General features: G+C 33.8%; 4 protein-coding genes across 4 annotated transcripts; 3 read left to right on the top strand and 1 right to left on the bottom strand.

Moving 5' to 3' along the window:
- Nucleotides 1–714: 714 nt before the first annotated feature.
- LOC25499122 (fatty-acid-binding protein 1) lies at nt 715–3,282 on the bottom strand. The gene is made up of 4 exons (XM_013594286.3): nt 2,768–3,282; nt 2,389–2,638; nt 1,983–2,074; nt 715–1,042 (listed from the first exon to the last, which is right to left on the bottom strand). The coding sequence occupies exons 1-4, from the start codon at nt 3,135–3,137 to the stop codon at nt 903–905; spliced, it is 852 nt and encodes a 283-aa protein (XP_013449740.1). The 5' UTR covers nt 3,138–3,282; the 3' UTR covers nt 715–902.
- Nucleotides 3,283–5,215: 1,933 nt separating this feature from the next.
- LOC120577110 (uncharacterized) lies at nt 5,216–6,218 on the top strand. The gene is made up of 2 exons (XM_039828072.1): nt 5,216–5,874; nt 5,967–6,218. The coding sequence occupies exons 1-2, from the start codon at nt 5,353–5,355 to the stop codon at nt 6,042–6,044; spliced, it is 600 nt and encodes a 199-aa protein (XP_039684006.1). The 5' UTR covers nt 5,216–5,352; the 3' UTR covers nt 6,045–6,218.
- Nucleotides 6,219–6,315: 97 nt separating this feature from the next.
- LOC25499123 (uncharacterized) lies at nt 6,316–7,270 on the top strand. The gene is made up of 2 exons (XM_024771061.2): nt 6,316–6,624; nt 6,715–7,270. The coding sequence occupies exons 1-2, from the start codon at nt 6,499–6,501 to the stop codon at nt 7,255–7,257; spliced, it is 669 nt and encodes a 222-aa protein (XP_024626829.1). The 5' UTR covers nt 6,316–6,498; the 3' UTR covers nt 7,258–7,270.
- Nucleotides 7,271–11,347: 4,077 nt separating this feature from the next.
- Nucleotides 11,348–15,539, top strand: LOC25499124 (pre-mRNA-splicing factor 18). Its single transcript, XM_013594288.3, has 2 exons — nt 11,348–12,307; nt 14,910–15,539. The coding sequence occupies exons 1-2, from the start codon at nt 11,486–11,488 to the stop codon at nt 15,321–15,323; spliced, it is 1,236 nt and encodes a 411-aa protein (XP_013449742.1). The 5' UTR covers nt 11,348–11,485; the 3' UTR covers nt 15,324–15,539.
- Nucleotides 15,540–21,451: the final 5,912 nt, after the last annotated feature.

Consider the following 21,451-nt stretch of genomic DNA (forward strand, 5'->3'; position numbering starts at 1 on the left):
CTATTATCAACCTGACATGCACCCTAATAAAGAGTGGAAAGAAACCAAGTACACGTGTTAGTAGATAAAGAAAATTACGAACAGAAAGTACTGGAACTTCAAACCTTAATATGTAACACCTAAGTTTTACTCCTGATGGCGAAAATATAGGACCACTGAAATCTAATATGTCGCTTGTTGTTCAATCTGAATCAAATATTGTCTAGTTCAAACTACTTCATAGTATAAACTATTTCAGAACTGAAAGCTGAATATTAGTTTTGATTAGAGGCAATATATACTAGTAGTATAAACTAGTTCGTAGTATAAAGTATCAAAGTTAAACTCCTGACGAGGATCAAATTTATATTTTTGCAGACTAAACAAATCTTGACCTTTCGACGCGAACACACTTAGAAAAGGCAAAAGATGTCCAAAAGTATATCTTTTTCTTTATCAATTATTTATGCTTAGATAAATAATACGACTTAAACTCAAGCGGAATCTGGGTTCTCAAAATAACATACCCTACATAGTCCATACGTTATTGGTAAAAATTAAGAATTTTCCTATTTTAAAAGTGGGATTAGAAGTTTCCTGAAACTCAGATGTCGTGCTTTTGATATAACACAAGCAAATAATTAAATAGAGCAAATTAGTCTTCTCAACAAAGTAAATCTTCTTGACTTTGGTCACAAGATGTTACGTTTACAAGTGGGGAAAAAAAGAAATGAGTAGCTCAAAAAATTGCAAGTGTAAGAGATAGTAATGAGATATGAATAAATTCAGGGTATAACATTCTTGAAGCACAAGGGATACATCGACAGGGTTAAATTACTTACATGATATTGAACAAAGTTACTAGAGGCATGGAATTAGCAAGGATTGAACCCATGTCCTACAAAGGATTTTTTTTTAGCAGTCTAACTTTGGATGTAAGAAGCCATGTTGAGCTCTATTTCTTCTTTGGCCTGTTTATCAAATGGTTCCTCTCCAATATATAAATCTAGGATTGACCTACATAGGAGTTTACTCTGGATGCTTCCCACTTCCTGTCCGTCAACTGCAACAACCAAGACAAAATTAACGTCAAAGATTTTTGTTGTGATTTACTGTCACCAAGAATAGTATCAACCAAAACACCTACTACTAGGGGCTCTAAAAATTTGCATGGGTTAAAGAACATGAATACAATACACTAATAGAATTGTACCAGTTCGAATTTGAAATCACCAACTGAGTTGAAAGTTTAACCGAGTATAAGCAATTACACAAGAGAACCTCGCGAAGGTATAACTGCGTATGGTACTTGATACTTATTTATTCTATTATTTTATTTTATACTCTCTTGTAAGCAGGGGTAAAGGTTCTTAAAAAAAAAAAAACAGGGGTAAAGGTGACTCTTAAGGTTCAAGTGTTATTAGGTTCGGTTTAAATTAGAAAAGGAGAAGATACAACATCCATATTTCAACATTACCGGAATTCATTTGAGACAACTCTATCCGATAATCAAATTGGCAGGTTTACAATATAAAAAAAGTAGCGGCAGATCATGGCTACCATATAATACCGCGGCGCCACAATCCTTCACAAATTGGCCATGGCTGCTGTAAAAAAATCCGCCGTGGCACCGCCATAGCCGATATTTGGCAATACTGGTAGTAGTTCCACCCATTTCTTTAAAATAATGGGAAAGATATAAATGAAATATTATTGTGGGTTTGTCTCTGTTCAATTTGTAAGATTCATAGCCAGTTTGGAATGTGGTATATCAGGGGACACCCCTTCGATTAGACTCAGTAGTCAATACTAACTGAAGAAGGAAGAAAATGCATGAAACAGACGATTTCTCTACTAAATTTTCTGAAATCCAATGTTTAGAGGACTTGAATTATACTTATCAGTTATATGACTAGCTCATGAAGCACAAAAAAAGATTATGCATGTATTGCAGTATAATTCTGAAAGTTGAGAAAATGGAAACGCAGGGAAGGATATCTTACTTGTTGTACGAAGAACATGGCCCTTCTCTCTTGTGAGATGAATTACAGACCCACGAGGTATTTTGATTTCATCTCTAAACTGTGAAGTAAACCTACATCAAAGCATGCTAGTTAACTAATAACTACAAGACGGAGTTCACCCAATTGGATTTACATATGGTTCAACAAATTGTCTCGTGAAATGAATAAACACATGGAATACAGTTTTCAAAGGTTTATGAGATCTAAGATACTAGTAACAATTATAAAATGCTTTTAATTTTTTAAAGCAGAAAAAGATACAAACAAAGGACAACTTAAAGAGAATTCTAGAGTGTTATAGTGATATAAACATATGTGCTTATTGTTCTAACAAGTTCTACACAAGTAATTCTCAAGATAACTGAAGCTGAAGAAACCATTTCACCTCTGAAGTAATTGTTTATTATCTGATCCCCCATATTTTTGCAATCTGCTTCCAACAGAATCTTCAAATGCACTCCTCACAGAACGAATGCTCAATCTACTATAAACAATTTGAAGCCTTACTGTTAAATGTATATCATTTTCCAGTAGATCCTCATTAAACTCCTTGTTTCCCTTCAATTCAGACGGAGAAAATTTGCCATATTTCTCAGACAGACATCTCTTTACGTCATCATCGTCAGCATAAACACCTTCCAAAAAAATTGAATTTTTCACAGTCAACATAGCACTATCAAAGCAATTAGAAAAGTTATCAAACAAATTGAATCAGTTAGCTATCACTAGTTTTTGCCATGCAGAATAAAAGTGAAGTAACATACCAAAAGCATATACATCAATGTTCTTCAAACCCAAAATTCTTTTCGTTCTTAACCCAATTCCACAGAGTTTCTGAGAAGCTTCAAGAACAGAAGGGAAAGAGGATCCAGTCCTCGAGTCAACAATAGGAACACCACTATCAGCCAAACTGAGGGAACCCCATAGAGGCGAGGAGTTGTTGCTGAAAGTGGAAGTGAAGAAAGAGTTCAAGGCATTTTGTAGAAAGAGACGGTGGCGATCATTGGCGATGAATGCGGCAGTTGCTCCGGCGGTGGCGGCTGCAGCAGCGGCGAATTTGAATTTAGAGAAAGGGCGTCGGGATTGAGGTGGTTTTGGGTTAGAAAATGTGAAAGGGAAGCGTAGTGATACCATTTTTGTTACGGAAGTTACGAAGTGTTTCGGGGATGGAACATAGAGAGTGGAAAATTACTGAAAGCATCAAAATCAACTTCAATAACATTTTCCCGTGGCCACACGTTGCTCTTGGAACATAATTCTATGGTCGGTGATCTAGGTTTCTTTTTAATTTCTCAACTTACTATACTAGTTTTGTATGTTCTTGTATACTAGTTAGTTATTAAAACTAGTAAACTATGAAAAGTATAAGTAAAGATTGATAACAGACAAACATACCAAAAATGCGAGTAAAATAAATTCATTGATTCATTATTCATTTGGCTATCTAAGCATCGGTCAATCCTTAATTTGGTTGTAGGTTGTTTTAAACTAAAAAAAACTTGTAGGACTTTTTCGTGTAAACAAATGCCATGCGTTATGTTAATTGATTAATGCAATGGAGAGATAAATGTGACATGGCGGAGCCAGGAATTACATTGAGTCTAGACGAAAAATTTATCGCAAATTCACATGTGACATAATATATATAAATTCCTTCCATCAAAAAAAATATATATATATAGATAAATAGTCATTAATAAAAATAAAAAAGGATCGTCATATTAAGTTGTTTGAAGAATTTATCGACAGTGGTGGATCTTGAGTTATTTTATCGGGGTACCAAAATACTATGAACTATATATTAAGTTGTTTGAAAGATTTATCAAAAATGTTAATTGCTACCATGGAACTTTTTTGACAAAAAAATAAATATATACAAAAATATAAAAAAGGGAGAAGAAGAAAGAATCAAACTCGCGACGTCTGAGAGAAAAAGCAACTGCTTTTCCACTGCGCTAATTGGAAAATATGTAAATAATATGTCTGATATAATATATATATATATAAACATTGCAGTACCATAGGTTTCAAGGAAGATCCACCACTCATTATCGATCGAGCTCGGACGACCGCCTGAGGTCGCCGGGCGGTGAAACCGCCTCTGAGTCACAAATCATACATGCAAAATATTACGCCGTAAACTGCTACGCAGAATGAGCAAAATTAGGAACATGATAAAGAATTGATACTAGGCATAAGTTTAAAAATGTTGCATTTTGTACCACTACAGTTTTGAAGGAAGACCACGAACTTGATTAACCAAATCAAAACAATGATGATTTCGGGTTTGTTTGGTTTGCAAAATAGTAAGTACTAGACATAATAATATAAGACATAACAGCACAACACAAAGCAGAATAGTACATAACAAATTTTTATGGTATTAAATAATTTTTTGTTTTATACGATTTTTTTGGGACGAAATGCTATTTTGGATTTTTAGATAACTTGTACGTGGAACAAAAAGTTGTGATGTGGTCTAGTGAAAGACAAAAATATGGGTTTTTGTCTTGTCCCTTGCATCCAATTTGTCATGTACCTGAAACAGTTTTACAAATCAAACACCGGAGAACTAAAGTTGTTTTGTCATGTCCTTCATTTTTTAGCAAATCAAACATGCACTCATATGTATCAATCTAACTATCTTCAACGAATCAAATTCGATGTTAATATTGTTTATATTTCTAACTCACTTGGTTGATTTGGTGGTGTTAGTTTTGAATCTTGGAGTGTGTTTCTTTAATAGCTCCTTTGGTGCGCAGGATAAGGAGACATGATATGATCATAAAAATTTGTTCTCATCTCTCTCACTCTGAGGTCAGTCCTCCCTTCCTCTCTCTCTTTCTCTCTCTCTCTCTCTCTCACACACACACACACACAAAACCTTCAGGTAGGGTTTTCCCATGAATCACTTATCACTTTATTCTTCTTCTGATTGTTTCTATTCTTGTGAAAATTTGTAATTATTGATAAAAAAAAAATTGAATTTGTTAATTGTTGTTATAGAGTTGTTAATGTTGTGATTGGAAAATTTGTTAATTGATAAAAAAAAATTGTTTCTATTCTTCTTCTGATTGGAAAATTTTGTGTTTTTCCATGCAACGGGAAACGTACTACTGTTCCTTCTGCTGCATCTACAGCAGTGTCTGTTTACATGTTTCATTTTTTTTCCTTCAGTTTTGGTGCTTTTTTTTTTTCTTCCCATTCGGGACTGTTAACAATAGCATATTATCATTTTGAATATTTGTTTGATTTCTACAAAGAAAAGTTTGTGTGTTTGTTTGTTTTAATATTGTCTGAATGGTTATGTGAGTACTCTCAGAATACTTGTTCCTTTTTATAGGTAAAAATGGATGATTTACAGGAACAATTGAATATGATGCTATATCTAATTTTGCAACAATTGTTTTTAGATATGGTTGAACTTTGTTTTCAAATTTTAATGATAGTGAGTCATTCCTCAATATGGCTTTATGAAAATCATTGCATTAAGCAACAACCAATGGATAGGGAAGGATTAAGGGGGGAATTCCTAGAGTCTATAATCAAGAGAGACGATGTGATATGTGTTAATCAACTTCGGATGGATATTAGATCATTCCGTTCATTGTGTTGTCTCCTTCGTAATGAAGGTAAATTGAAAGAAGATGGACTGGTATGTGCTGAAGAACAAGTGGCTATGTTCTTACACATATTGGCACAACATTCTAAGAATCGTGTAATTAATTTTCTATTTAAACGATCAGGAGAAACCGTTAGTAGGTATTTTAATCTAGTGTTGAATGGGATCTTAAGATTACATGAAATACTTCTTAAAGCTCCTGAACCTGTCCCAGAAAATTGTAAGGATGAAAGATGGAAATTGTTTAAGGTACGTTTCATTTTAGGAACTATTTTCAATTTTGTATGTGTTTTTTTCTATACTACAAAACATTCAATTCGTAATTTGATATTTGTTTATAGAATTGTCTTGGGGCACTAGATGGAACACATATCCAAGTTAATGTACCAACAGTTGACAAGCCTCTGATATCGAAATAGAAAAGGGGATATATCTACCAATGTCCTGGGTGTATGTTCTAGGGATATGCAATTTATTTATGTGCTTCCTGGATGGGAAGGATCAGCTTCAGACTCGAGGGTATTGAGGAATGCTATTGGTAGGAAGAATGGGTTAAATATGTTCCAACAGGTTAGAGAAATCATGCATATTTAAAATTTCAATAATGAAAAAATATTTTTATTTGACAAGTGTGTTTTATTATAGGTTATTATTATCTTGTGGATGTTGGGTACACAAATTTGGAATGATTTCTTTCTCCATATAGAGGGTGTCGTTATCATCGGAGTGAATGGAGACATGGATACACACCTTCAAATAAGCAAGAGCTATTTAACATGAAACACTCTATGACAAGAAATGTGATAGAAAGGACTTTTGGAGGAGAAGTTTCCTGGATGTGGAATTAAGGTAAAACCGCATATTGAATCGACTATGAAGAGGCTAAGGACACTTTATGGAATAATTTATGATATGTTAATGCAAAGTGGATTTGGTTGGAATGAAGAGAGAAAAACGATTAAGGTGGATAGTGATGAAGTTTGGAAGGAATATGTAAAGGTTAGCATTTATTAATTAATATATATATTTTTAATGTTTTTGTTGCTCCTTTTGATTACTTATAAACATATATGTTTTATTCTTGTGTAGAGTCACCCAAATGCAAAAGATTATAGCTATGCTCCAATCCCGCTTTTTGACAAACTTGGTCATGCTTTTGGAAAAGATCGTGCTACTGGAAAAGGTGTTGCTCCTTCTGCTGACAATGTGGAGGAGATCGATAGAGAAGAAGAAGAACTTAATGACGAGGAGAAGGAAGAAGAAATATCACAGTTGCCTTCTATTAATCAATCTAAAAGAAAGACTGGCCAAATGGACATCCAATCTAGAAAAAGAAACAAAGGAGCAAATATAATTGCTCAGAGTATTTCAGAGCTAGGACAGACTTTTGGGAGTATACTTGAAAAAAGCTCAGAACGATTGTGTGAAGCTGCAAATTGTCTAGGTTTCGTCGAAGATGTGATTGATGATTCCAGAAATGTTATGGCGGAATTGGAGAAAATGGAGTTAACAGAACAAGAGCGTTTTGCTGCTGCTGAGAAAATTTTATCAGTGCCACACCGTCTTCATATATTTTGGGGTTGTGCTAATGTTGGTGCTCGTCTTGCCTTTGTGAAGTCATTGGCGCAGTAATTTTTGTATTGTTCGCTGAAAATGTTTGACAATATTTTGTTGTTTTATCATTGTACTGTTGCTTCGTTGTTTTATTGCTACTTATCCGTTATCCGTATGACAATTTAATTGAGAAATGATATTTGTACAACTATTTTGATACAACTTTTGTACAACTTTCTCTCTCATACTCACATTATGTTTTTATTCTCTCTCTACCTTTTTTTCTCTCTCTATTGTTTTTGACCAATGAGAAGAGAGAACAACAAAGTTGTCTCAAATGTTGTACCAAAATGGTTGTTAAAATATCACTACTCAATTTAATTTTCTGTTGCTTAGTTGTTTTATTGCTACTTATCTGTATGACAATTTAAAGTCGATACAAATTTCATTTTTTCGATATATTTCTTTATTGTTTTTTACTTATTTAAGTGGTACTTTTGTGTTTGAGTATTTTAATTTTTAGCAGCACTATTTTTTTTTTATTGCAATTATATGATATTATTTAATTACTTGTCTTTTTTTATTGTCAAATAAAAATATGAAAATTATTATTTTTTCTTCATAAAAATTATGAATTTGTTTCACAAGAATAACTTTGTAATTTAAATAGAATATAATTTTTATCATGTCGATAGCAAGTGTGCACCAAACGCATGATAGGATAAAATAATGCTATCATCTTTTTTATCAAGTGTGCACCAAATGCATGATAGGATAAATGTTTATCCTGTCACTATCATATCTTATCCTTAACCAGCTTCTTATTCTATCTTGTCTCTATCTTATCTTATCCTGCACACCAAACAGACTTTCTTATGTTCTATTTTCTCGATGTAAATTTTGATAGCTAGCTTAGCTTCTTCAAATAAAAAAATACTTGAGATTTTTATAGCAATCGCTAACTCGAGACCTTCGATCATAACCCACACCTCAGCTATCACCGAAGAACAACTACGATGACCACAACTATAAATCCATCATCATGTTACGAATAATGCCCTTGCAAACGTCAATACCACCGTTATCGGTAACTACATCATCATCGCTGTTAATCTTTACCCATCCTCTGCCAAACTAAAGAGAAGAAGAAGAGAATATACTTCAAAGACTCTTCAATATGCATGCTTTTTTTCCATTATTCGCTTCAATTAAACAAAGTTAAAGAAAACTTAAAACGTCAACAATGCTAATGTTATGAAATTAGCTTGATCCCCACCAACACCAAAACAACTGGTATGTCTTATCAGGCAGCATTAGTTTCTTCTTCCCCACCATCTTCTTTCCTCCCCCCTCTTTCCTCTCCACCGGTGGCTCCTCCAGTATTGCTTATGTAATAAGTTAAGCTTGAAATTTTTTGTAATGTATTGTTCATATATTAATAAAATCAGTTGTTTTTATGTTTGTGTCTTTCTATTTCTGTTTTTTTATTTTATTTGCATTTTATTTTACGAATTTTGAAGATTAAAATTGCAAAAGTTATGGTAAAACATTATTCAGGATTTTCAAATCCGAAAACATCTGCAAAATTCTAACAATGCAATCAAGAAAACGAAATCCGGACCATGGGTAAAATTGGAAAAAAAAAGGGCGCGCGAGGAAAGACATAGGGTGAGAAAAGTAATAGTCTAAAATAAATAACATAAAGATTTGTTGGAAATCAACTCTATAGTGGTAAAAAAAGAAAAGGTTCTCCCAAACTTAGGGAAGTGTATTGGATTAGGATTTTAAAAGACTATTTTAATAAAAAAAGTCTTTAAGATTTTAAAAGACCGTGTGAGATTGTATTGATTCTGTGAGATTTTAAAAGACTTTATACACTCAAGAATTTAAATGATTTATCACACTGACTTTTAAGGATTTCAAATGATTTTATGGGATTTTAAAATTCAAAGGATTCAATAAATTTTTGGGAAAAAAGAACAAACTTACAAGCGTGAATGATAAAAATAATGAACAAATAAATTCTAGTGTTTGAATAAAGAAAAATAAAACCAATAAAAAATTCTTTTACTATTGATTTTAAAATTTTAAGAATTTTATTGATTTTATAAGATTTTAAGGGACTAAAAAACACTCTAACACATTATTCTCAATACACATTTTTTATTTGTTAAAAATGTTATTCCCACAAAATTCAATTGTATATATTTAAAATTAGGCTTAATTGCACTTTTCTCCCCTGTAGTTTGCCAATTGTGCGATTTTGCACCCCATAGTTTTAAACGAGCGATTTTGCCCCCTATAGTTTTTCCCCTTTCTGATTTTATGGTCCCCATGACATTTAGCGCTGGTTTTTTATCAATTAATGTGTGTCACGTGTGTAATTCCATTTTTTAAAAAATTAAAAAAATGGTATTTTTCAGATTTTGAGAGAAGGAGCACGTGATTTTTTAGATTTTAAGAAGAAATATCACGTGTCTCCTTCTCTCAAAATCTGAAAAATACCATTTTTTTTATTTTTTAAAAAATGGAATTACGCACGCGGCACACATTAATTGATAAAAAACAGACATATCAGCACTAAATGTCATGGGGACCATAAAATCTGAAAGGGGGAAAACTATAGGGGGCAAAATCGCTCGTTTAAAACTATGGGGTGCAAAATCGCACAATTGGCAAACTATAGGGGGGAAAAGTGCAATTAAGCCTTAAAATTATGCCAGCACTTACAAATCTTTCAAAAAAAAAATTGTGTCAGCCCTTACAAATCGGTCGAGTTTACACGAGTTTACCAAGTGCTAACTCAGTCAAATTCGTTAAACCTTCCGATTTTACCAGAAACTGAGTTTATCTCAGAGTTAACACGATTTTGGTACCTAAAAACGTAAACTCGGTAATCTCAGAAAGTTAACACTCGATTTGCGGAACATTGATTACAACATACTCTCTATCATAATACTCTCAATACAAATTTTTTTTTATGAGATAGAGAGAGGTAGAGAGGGGGGATGAGAGATGAGAGAGAGAGAGAGAGTGGAGAGATAGAGAAACGAAGAGAGAAAGGAGAGAATGGGGAGGGGGAGAGAAAGGAGAAGAAAGAGATAATAACTTTTAAAAGAAAAACAATCTCAAGAAGTCTCATCTTTTCATGAAAGACTTTTTCTTGTTAAAATTACACTATAAAATCCCGCAAAATCCATCAAAATCCAATTTATTAAATAATCCTTCGAAATTTGAATACCACGAGATTTTTTTTTAAGTTGTAAAAAGTCTTGATTGAATACCACAAGACTCTTTCATAATTAAAAAGTATTTTAAAATCTCATAGAATCCTAATCCAATACATCCCTTAAAATAAGACATCGTCTCTTCAATCTAAAAGTTTATCTAAGTAAAAAAAGAATCAATAAAGATTCTAATATATGAATATAAAATTCAGGCAATTTTTTTATCTCTATTTTAAAATACTATATACTAAGTAAATTAAATAAAAATGTAACAACAGAAAAATTAAATTAAGCAAAACATTCTTTTGAAACACAAGTTAAGTAGGTCATTTTGATCAAATAAAATAAGAGTTAAATAAGTTTTTGATTCCGATAAATATAGTCAATTTTATTTTTGATCTTTGTACTTGCAGAAAAAGTACGGTAAAGATTCTAGGGTTAAGAATCGCAGATTAGGGTTCTAATCTAGGGTTTTTAGACTGAATAAATGGATCCTTTTAGAATGACCCCAAGAGGGTTATTTATAGCCTGCTAATGGGCTTTTTCCTGCGTGACTTAAGCTCTAAGAAAGCAGGGTTTTTAGTCTTTTTAGCTCATTTAGGCGGTTTAGGGCGACTTCTAGAGGTTTCTAGAAGCCGAGGTAGACGGCGCCCTGAGGAGGACGCGCCTAGGCCTCCAAAGTCCCTTCTATAGGGCGCCTAAACCCTTCTGGAGGGCTTTTAAGCTCTTAGGAATATTATGACGGTCCAATCTTCATAAAAAAAGCACAGGTTTTGGTCTCATGAATTTTTTAAAGAAGATAAAGTATCAAAATATGTTAAAAATAAGATAAATGACAAAAACACATCTTTGTTTAAAGATAAATGACCAAAAATACATATTTAAGCAAAATAGTTTTAGTTTTTTTTTTTCTTCTTCCAAATCAAATGGAAAAAAAAATCCCTGACTATTTGATTTGCCAAATCCTCAAAAACAGAGTCGTTTCATTCGAGTCAATTGACAAACACCAAATCCTCAAAAACCTTTTCCTATCAGAAGACTGAACAAACCACCACAGCACCGTCGTCCAAAACCCTAGGATGGACCTTCTAAAGCAAGAGCTTCTCAAAAAACGCCAATCCCTAGCCGAAGAAACCGGCGGCAAGAAATTCTTCAAACGCTCCGAGATCCAACAGAAACAAATCCAAAAACTCCGCGAAGAAGAAAAACGCGAACTCGAAGCCAAATCTAAAAAACGCAACTCAACGACTTCCGATACGGTCTCCACCGTAACAACCTCATCAACCAACGCTTCCTCCTCCGTCACATCCGCTGCTGCTTCATCCAGCGCTTCCCTCCCCGATGAACAAAACATCGACAGCCTCGTCCTTCCTAAACAAGAAGTCATCCGCCGTCTTCGTTTTCTCAAACAACCGGTGACGCTATTCGGCGAAGACGACGATGTGAGACTCGATCGGCTTAAATACGTTCTCAAAGCTGGATTGTTTGAAGTGGATAGTGATATGACGGAGGGACAGACGAATGATTTCTTGCGTGATATCGCGGAGTTGAGGAAGAGGCAGAAGACGGGGATTTTGAGTGATAGGAAGCGGCAGAAGGCTGAGGACGGTGCTGCTGAGGATGGTGATGGTGGTGCTGGTGATGATGATTTGAGTGATTGTGGTGGATCTAGTGGTGGTGATAATGATAAGGATTTGAAAAGGATGAAGGCGAATTTCGAGGAGTTGTGTGATGAGGATAAGATTTTGGTGTTTTTCAAGAAGCTGTTGAATGAGTGGAAACAGGAGTTGCGTGAGATGGCGGAGACGGAGAAGCGGACTGCTAAAGGGAAGTCTATGGTTGCTACATTCAAGCAGTGTGCGCGATACTTGAACCCGCTGTTTAAGTTTTGTAGGAAGAAGGTGAGTTTTATTCTGTTTTGTCTGCATGATTTGCTTCTAATTTCCTTTGACTATGTGTATATTGCTTGTTTATACATTTAGCAAACCACTTTTCTGGTATTTGGTGTTTGTTTAATAGGAAAATTTACATGCTAGTGGAATTCACCCATTAGAATGTGATTGGAAACTAATTGGATAGTTAATCTTAGGGTTTGCTGGAATGTTAACTGTTGGACCAAATAGGAACATAGTGAAGTTTAAAGCAGATTGAGTTAGGAGAGGTGTCTATACATTGTCATCACTGTGTATTTGGAGAACTTTCTGTATGAAACCTAGATGGACAAAAATATGATGTTTTAGTATTATGTATTTTAAATTTTAAGGTGAGTTTTGGAAAGATGGTGAATTATGGTAGGATATTTTAAGGCGAGTTTCAGAGAACTTTCTAGCTTCGTTGCATTTGCATGCATCTAGATGTTGTGTTTTGGTTGGAAATACAGGATACTATATTTTGAGTGAGACTGTTTGAACATGTTTTGAAGGGCGCAGAATTGCAGATTGGCAATTCAATGTAATAGTATTCTCACATGGAAAGTGAAGGAAAGGATCAGACCTATTTACAATATATTATATGTAGTTTTACCTTGCATTTGTGAGAGGTTGATTCCACAACTCAAACTCGTGACCTTCTAGTCGCACAAAACCAACTCCAATTGTTGCTTCAAGGCTGGAGAGAACTGCAGACTGGAAATGCTTACAAATGGCTTATTATACGGTTTGGACTTAGGAGGCATTGGACTTGAGTATCACATTTGAAGCATATGATTTGGATGTGGGACTTTTATGGCCTTTGGATCCCCTCTGCTTTGATGGTGTGATTCTCTCAAGTTTCATAATCGTTCTTCTCTAGTTGAGGATTTGAGCCTTGTTAGTTGTTCTTTCCATTATATGTTTTAGAGGAGTTTTTACCAAGAAGTTCTGCTGTGTAAAAGTAGGAATACCTCGTGAAACAATAAAAGAGAATCACCTAAATTAAAAGAAACTCTCGCATTAAAACCTCATCCACCTTATCCTTGTAAATGGTGCTGAAACTGCTAGCACCAATAAGGTAGCGTGCACAGCAAAAACTGGAGACGTTTTCCTACACTATGGATTGGATATTTTAAGAGCCAATGTTGTACTGTGCTCTGATTCATGGTTCTCAATATCAACACTTTGTTTAGAATAATTGAACAGTCTACCTTGATTGAGATCCAAGTGCAGCAATATCAACACTTTGTTTAGAACGAATGCATAGCTTTGTAGCAGTGGGGCTATATGTGATATTTTGAATATCACCTTGTTAATTTGATGTTAATTTTATATTTTATTTCGGATTCTGGTACTTTATTTGTTTGAAAGATTGGATGAATTACTTTAGTGAATTTGATGTGATTTAGTTTAATTGATTCATATCCGAATTATTGATTTTAAAATAAAATATTATATTTGATTATAAATATAAGAGAAACTTCAAGAGAAGACCTAGAAAAACTATAAGTGAAACTAATATGAAAGATTTAGAGATTAATGAGTTGGATCCAAATATGGTTTATGATAGAACATTATGGCTAAATTAGATCCATGTAGCCAACCCCGCTTAGCAAGATAAGGTTTGGTTGTTGTTGTATATTTAATTATAAATATGATTGAAGTTATAAAGGTTTACTTGCTATAAACTCCATAGTTGGAATCATGAACTTATTCTCAGCCTTGTAAACTGGTGTGTAAAATTTTATGCTTGTAAATAAATTAGTAGATCCCAAATCTAAAGTGAGATGTAGAGCCGGTGAGCATCTGGGGCAGGAGATACATTCAATTTTTTGATCAAGCAATTCAGTGATATGGCAGTCTTTTACTTAAGTTTACAGCAACTTTTTCTTAATTTTCTTACCTTGTTAATATTGATTTTTTTGGCAGTGTCTATATGCACGTATTGTTAGTAAACAGTTTTGGGAAGAGTAGACTACACAGTTGTCATTGTCAGTTCTACATTTCACGTATATTTTGGAAAATACAGCTTTTAACCTTGTTAGAGTGGCACTCTTGGAGTGTTTAAAGACTATTGTTCCTTTGTTTTGACTTGGGAAATTTAGGAATAAATCTTAAGTTGGTGGATTTTACTGTATAATATGGGAGCTCTTGAAGGATTTCACTGGACGAAATTTATGTTTTCCATTTCTATTTGAATATCTTTTACTTTGATATAGGTAACCCCGGAAAATTGATATTTAGTGAGTAGTTGTACTTGTTTTGGATGATTCAGTCTATGACTGGTCTGGTGTAATAGGTTCTTCCATTTGTCTTGGTATTGCGTTATGTTTGCTTGATAGTAAAAAAAAAATGCATTCCAACCTCCCTTAGCTGGTTATTTGAGATCCTATGTTAAGGGTGTCAGACATTGAATTTTTAGCATAGCTTTCAATTTTCAAATTCTATATTCTGTGTCTTAGTGCGTGCTATTCTGCTTCAAGTAATGGTTTTCATTTAATCATATTGTTGATATGAAATGTGTCAGTGCTGCTTGTCTTCTGAAGCATTTGTATTGGAACTAATAAAATGGATGTGGTGCATGTATTTTCAGGTTCTTCAGGATGACATTCGGCAGGCACTAATGTTGATGGTTGACTGCTGTATGAGGCGAGATTATCTGGCTGCAATGGACCATTATATCAGGCTGGCTATCGGGAATGCTCCCTGGCCTATTGGTGTTACTATGGTTGGTATTCACGAAAGATCTGCCCGTGAAAAGATCTACACAAATAGTGTTGCTCACATCATGAATGATGAAACAACTCGTAAGTACTTACAATCAGTGAAGAGGTTAATGACATTTTGCCAACGGCGTTACCCGACATTGCCATCAAAAGCAGTTGAGTTTAACAGTTTGGCAAATGGGAGTGATCTGCAGTCACTTTTAGCAGAAGAGAGATTTAGTGGGGGCAATCAGTCATCTGAGGAGAGGCTTAGGATAATGCCTGCTCCAAGAGAAAGTTAGTCGTACATGTTATTTTCCCTGAATTGACATTATCATATGATATGTTATGTACTATTATTGAGAATCCATGCAATGTACGAGGAGAAATTCGCCGACATAAAATATATGTCGTTGCTAAATTCAGTCTCTGCTTCTATTTTTTTCTAAGCGGTTGTATTAAAGGAATGCATGCATCTGTCAAAATGGAGAAAACATGTAAAATTCTGATATTTTCTATGCCGCCCTTGTGCTCCCCTTTGGTTTGAAGTTTCTCCTGGTATTTGTTTGTTTATAGTATAGTCAGTTCAGGTGCTGTTTCGGTCAGCTCAGCAGTGACCTTTGTTTTTTGGTCTTGTGTCCTGAATCTTCTTTACAGTTCTATTTGCTTTTGTATGAAAAATCAACGAGATGTTATATCTCAACCCCATTTGTTGGTTTTTATGCCCCACATCTTACGTAGAATTTCCAAATTACTCTTTCTTATATAATTTATCGTCTGAGTTGAGTTTTTTCAGACCATTTAGAAGCTTTTTGATAATTCAAGTAAAAATGAGTTTTTTTTTTTTTGGAACGTATCTGAAATTTCAGAAAACTCAAATTATAGTTTATCGAAAAAGTATATATTTTGGAAAATAGTTATCGAGTTTTTTAAAAACGAAACTCAATTTTACAGTTTTCTTAAACCAACTCATCGCCTTTCATTAATCAAATAAGGATGGATACAAGGAAGAACACAAGTCAACTAGCATTTGAAATGGTCGGCTTGGCTAGACTATGGGCAACCTTAGTCCCTTGTCAACAAATAAACTTAACCTCGGTTATACTTCAAACTTAACATTTTGCAGTAATTAAACTAAATTTAGCGGCACCTATAAAGCTAGAATAAATAGAATCCACAAGATACCCAAATGTGAATATGAAACCGAATCAAACCTCAAAACTGAATGTAAAATCGGAGAAGCTTTCCGATCTTCTGAACATGGCGGAGGTGGAGACAGATGCGGAGGCGGAGAAGAAGGAAGAAACATTGAAGGAACTGAAGCGGCATGTGAAGGATTTGCATGAGGAAGATGTTTCGTTGAAGCGGCGAGAAGCTGCGACCACCATGAGAATGCTCGCTAAGGAGAATTTTGGGCTCAAGGCCTCCCTTTCAACCAAACAAGTCCAAAATTTCTATTACATTACTTTCTCTAACTAGGTTACTGAATAGTTACTTTGATTTGGGATTTCGAAATTGTTTAATCTTTATGTTTTATGTTTGGTGATCACATTTATGACTGAAGAACCGCTTCTTACAAGATTAGCATTGATTCTCTTCGTTAATTGTTATTTGTTGTGATTTTGATTTTCTCTTTTCACATGTACAGTGCCAACTAATATTGAAGATGACCACGGAGAGTCTATGTAAAAAAAATTGTGAAGCTGTGCCCACATCATATAGAATTTGATATCTGAAATGTAGGTGAGAGTTTTATATATATGCGTATGGTTTTGTTAATGGTAATGATTCATGTGTATACAATGAATTGGATATGAGCTTAATGCCAACATGCTCTTGATTTTTGGACAGTTCTCTATTTGGTTGAATTATTTTAAGAAATTGTTGTAAGGTTTATTGCCATTTAATTTGCTTTATTTTAAATTAGAGAATGATTTGCTGTTGTAGGATTTTATCTTAAGATTTGATTGAGTTCTATATAATGTAATTTGATTGAGTAAAGCTTCACACTTTCTCAGTCGTGTGGCTTTCTCTCTCTTTTACAATTATGGCTTATAAATTGTTTTGTCCATTTGAATATTTAGTTAAATCTTAATTCTTGCAATTTCTGTTGAGGTAAAATGAAGCACCGGGAGGTGGTGTAGATGTATTGAAACATGTATTTAGAGTGATTGGAAGGGAAGGATTTACATGTGGTGATGAGACTGTACATTCATTTTCTCCCTTGGAAATGCATTTGTTCTCTCTCTCTCTCTTTTTTTTTTCTTCTTTCCTAATTGCTCTATTTTCTTTTCCTTTCATGTTGTTTATTTATTTTACTTTGATCTTACCCCCCTTAGAATTGAGTATTCAAGGGGTCTTGATTCCCAGAGACATGATTTATTGTTGATTTGGTTTTTGATGTGTGTCAAATAATGAGGTTTTGAAAAGTGGTGTTTGGGCCTTGATACCTTCATAATCATCACCGATAATTACAATGTCATCAACATAAACCACTAGGTAGATATATTTATTTGATGTTGAGCATTTAAGAAAAACAGAATGATCTGATTTGCAATGGGTCATCCCAGACTGTTGTAGAACTTTGCTGAATTGACCAAACCATGCTCGAGGCGATTGTTTCAATCCATACAAGGACTTTCTCAATTTGCATACCAATGTAGGCGACACACGACTAGGACCCCAAACATTAGAATGAATGATATCAAAGGGAGACATTGATCTTTTATTGGCACGACTTGGAAAAGCTACTCTGACATGTTTGCCAAGCTGACATGATTCACAATCCAATGACTTTAAATGTGAAAGGTGAGGAACTAATACCTTTAACTTATCCAAACTTGGATGACCCAAATGACGATGAATGATATCTGGAGATGCAGAAACACCACAAATGGTGGATGGATAAGAGTGGAGATAATAGAGACCCTGTGATTTAAATCCTGTTCCAATTGTCTTTCCCGTACTTCGGTCTTGTATAAGGAAAGAGTCGGAAGAAAATGTTATAGAACAATTGAGAGATTGAGTAAGTTTACTAATTGATATCAAATTAAAAGGACTTCTAGGTATGAATAACACATAATTCAATGATAGAGATGGCAGAGGAGAAGCTTGACCAATACCAGTAAATTGTGCCTTAGAACCATTAGCAACAGTAATGTTGTGAGGTATCTTAGGAGGTGACAAATTAGAGATAAGAGAGGGATCACCAACAACATGATCAGAAACACCAGAATCTAAAACCCATGATCCAGTAGAGTGAGATAGGCACACTGTAGAATTGTTGAAATGAGCCAATGTGGCTGAAGAGGAAACTGGTTGGATCGCCATTAAACAACACGAAACAAAAATCAGGATGGTTCCTTTTGGACACCAAACGACTGAATTGAGAAAAAAAATAATATAGGGATGGCCTTGACAGCGACTGAACCCAAAGACAAAACTATGATTTCAGAACCATGCTCTGGATACCATCTTAAGACTGAAAATATGTTTATCATATCAAATTATGTGGGGAGAATGTACATTTATATGGGTAGGAGTTTCCTAGTTAATCCCTAATTAATAAGGAAGATTAATCAATACAACCAATACAATAAATAGTGAAGTTAAAACTAAATAGTCACAACTTTTCAATATCTCAACAATTTTGAACTGTTTTATGAAGGCAAAGTGGCATTTTAGAACATGCAGAACATAAAGGCTGTTAGGCTTAGATTGTGGCTTCCAATTCCAATCAAATCGCATGCATCTCTCATATTCAGTATGTGATACTTTGGCTCTTCGAAAATCGCATTAATGAGTTGTTTCAATTAACTTGATCCATTTTTCACGGGAAAGATAAGAGGCACATCGTTTCGGATCTCCATATACAAATTTTTTTCCTTTCATTGTTTCTTTGTGTCTCCATGGTTTTTCAAATATCAGAGATTTGTTGAGTGTTGCTGGACATCTTTTGAAAGCTGTATGTGGATCAGTACGAAGTCGGACAATGGGAGTCCTAGCTTCGAATGAGACTTATTAATTTCTTTTTCTTTTTGGATCTCTTCTCTCTCTCTCTCTCTCTAAATTTTTATTCTCAATTCTTTAGTGTTAGCAGATCATCCAAATGAGGTGGATATATATGTTTACTGATATTGAGTGTTCATATCCAAACTCTTCATTTATTTCTTTATAATATTTCTCAAAATTTTTATGCAAGTTTTTCTTTTTTCAATTTTGCAATTTTCTCCTCTCTAACTACAAGGTGAATATTTTTTTTTCCTCTTATACCAAGGTTATATCAGTGTGTGTTGTTATTCAGTATAGTATATGCTTCCTTTCAAAACACTGATGAAAAATACATGCTTCTCAACCTGTCTGTCGATTGCAACGGCATAATAATATTTACTGATATGTTCAGTTTTAACAGGCAGATTGCAGATTGAAACATGGAATGTTTAGCTATATCTGTTAGTTTAAACAACCATACCTCTGAAACTGATTGTGTTTCTTTCTAATTGCTGGCAGGTTAATTGGAAGATATGTCAGCATGTCCTTGTGCCATTATAGTTATAGGACCCATCAGTCAATAGATATTCTGATAGTATTTTTTATGACATTGTTAGTTCTTTGTTTTATGCTCCAATACTGACTGTGTATGTTTAATGTTGCTAAGCACATTTTCAATCGTTTCACAACGCATCCGCCGCTTGGTAATTTGATAGTATGTTTTATGACATGGTTAATGCATTATTATATGCTCAATTAGTAACTACGTAAATTTGATATTACTAAGCGCATATTCAGCGTGTTGAGGATAAATTAAAACAAATATCATAAATTCAAATAACTCAATCATAGTACTTTATCATACAAACATGAGATTAATATATATCCCATCGACTTATGTTGTTAATTATATATGACCCGTGCGACAGCACGGGCAGACGATCTAATTTATACATATTTGTTTAGGACTCACTTGTTGATTCCATAAACTATTGTTGTGATTCTGCCACAATGCCTATAACAACTTCATAAAACGAATGAACATGGACTCGGTTTTGTGCTCACAAAAACCCAACCAAACAGAATGATAGAGGTTTTGTTCAGCGGTCCTGCAATTTGCTGATAATCAAGTGTCAAGGCCCTACTATATGCCAGCATTGGGCACTCTTATCACATTGGGAAAAAAATGTTGATCACTCTTCATCGGTTCTGGACAAAGTTCACAATTGAGAGGACATAAAATATATTTATCATGTAATCTACGACGAGTCAGACAAACAACTCCATATACTCGAAACTAGAGATACAAACTTTAGGAGGGACTAACATTCACAAAATATTTCAATCTCCCTTCAAATGAAACTTCTTCACTTTCCCTCTTCTTCTCATCACAAATCGATAACTTGATTTGCCCGTGTTCCAAACTAGAGTATCTTACAACATTATCATCCAATAAAGGAACAGATAGAATGTCTAATGCAACATGATGTTGAAACAAATAATTGATTTTACCATAAGTCACTCACCACCATATTATGAACGTCATGGCATTATGGCGAAGGCACCCATTACCAACTTAGAATTTCTTTTTTAAAAACCATATTTGTCCATTTTGAGGAAATTACACATATCAAGAAATCAAATAAATTTTGTTATTTTTGATGAAATTTTATGTTTTTTATAATACCTTTAACCATTTATTATTTCATTATATTATTTATCGGATATTATTGACAAACTAATAATTAATGTTACATTGATATTTAAAAGTGACAAATAAAATGAAATAAAAATTCTTGACAAAAAAAGTGAAATAAAATTATTCTTTAAAAGTGATAAGTAGTGAAATATCAAATTAAGAAATTAAAAAAAGATTTTTTTATGGAGGAAGAATATTTTTTGTTGTAATAATAATAATAAAAAAGGAAAAAGAATAACTTTTTGTAGCTTTTGTGAACTACTAATGAAAGTAGAAAACGTGGAGTGACATAAACCTTGGGATTGAACTTGTGGCGCTAGAAAACAAGCACCGGCACTGAAAGTTACTCCTTATACACGTACGGAAAGAGATGATGGTGTGGTGTGGTATGGCTCCTATTTATTTTCGATCCCTTCATTTTCTCCCTCTCAACTTTTCTTCTTCTTAATTTTACCATTTGTTTTAACTTATTTAATTTACAACTTTATTCTTTTATCTAATCAAATAAATAATTTAAAATTAATTTTCATATTCATAATTTAACCTTCAAATCAAATGTAAGGAGAATATTCTAATATTAACATCTCATTCCAATTTTTTAAATATACGATTTTATTAGAATCTATTATAGTAAAAATGTCCACAATATAACTAATATAACCGACTAGATTAATGAAACATTTTTTTAAGACATTTAACAGTGTGTGATTATTTTAGAGAAATGAATTAGTGTGTGATTGA

The sequence above is a fragment of the Medicago truncatula genome, chromosome 7, assembly GCF_003473485.1.
Source record: "Medicago truncatula cultivar Jemalong A17 chromosome 7, MtrunA17r5.0-ANR, whole genome shotgun sequence".
Taxonomy (NCBI): domain Eukaryota; kingdom Viridiplantae; phylum Streptophyta; class Magnoliopsida; order Fabales; family Fabaceae; genus Medicago; species Medicago truncatula.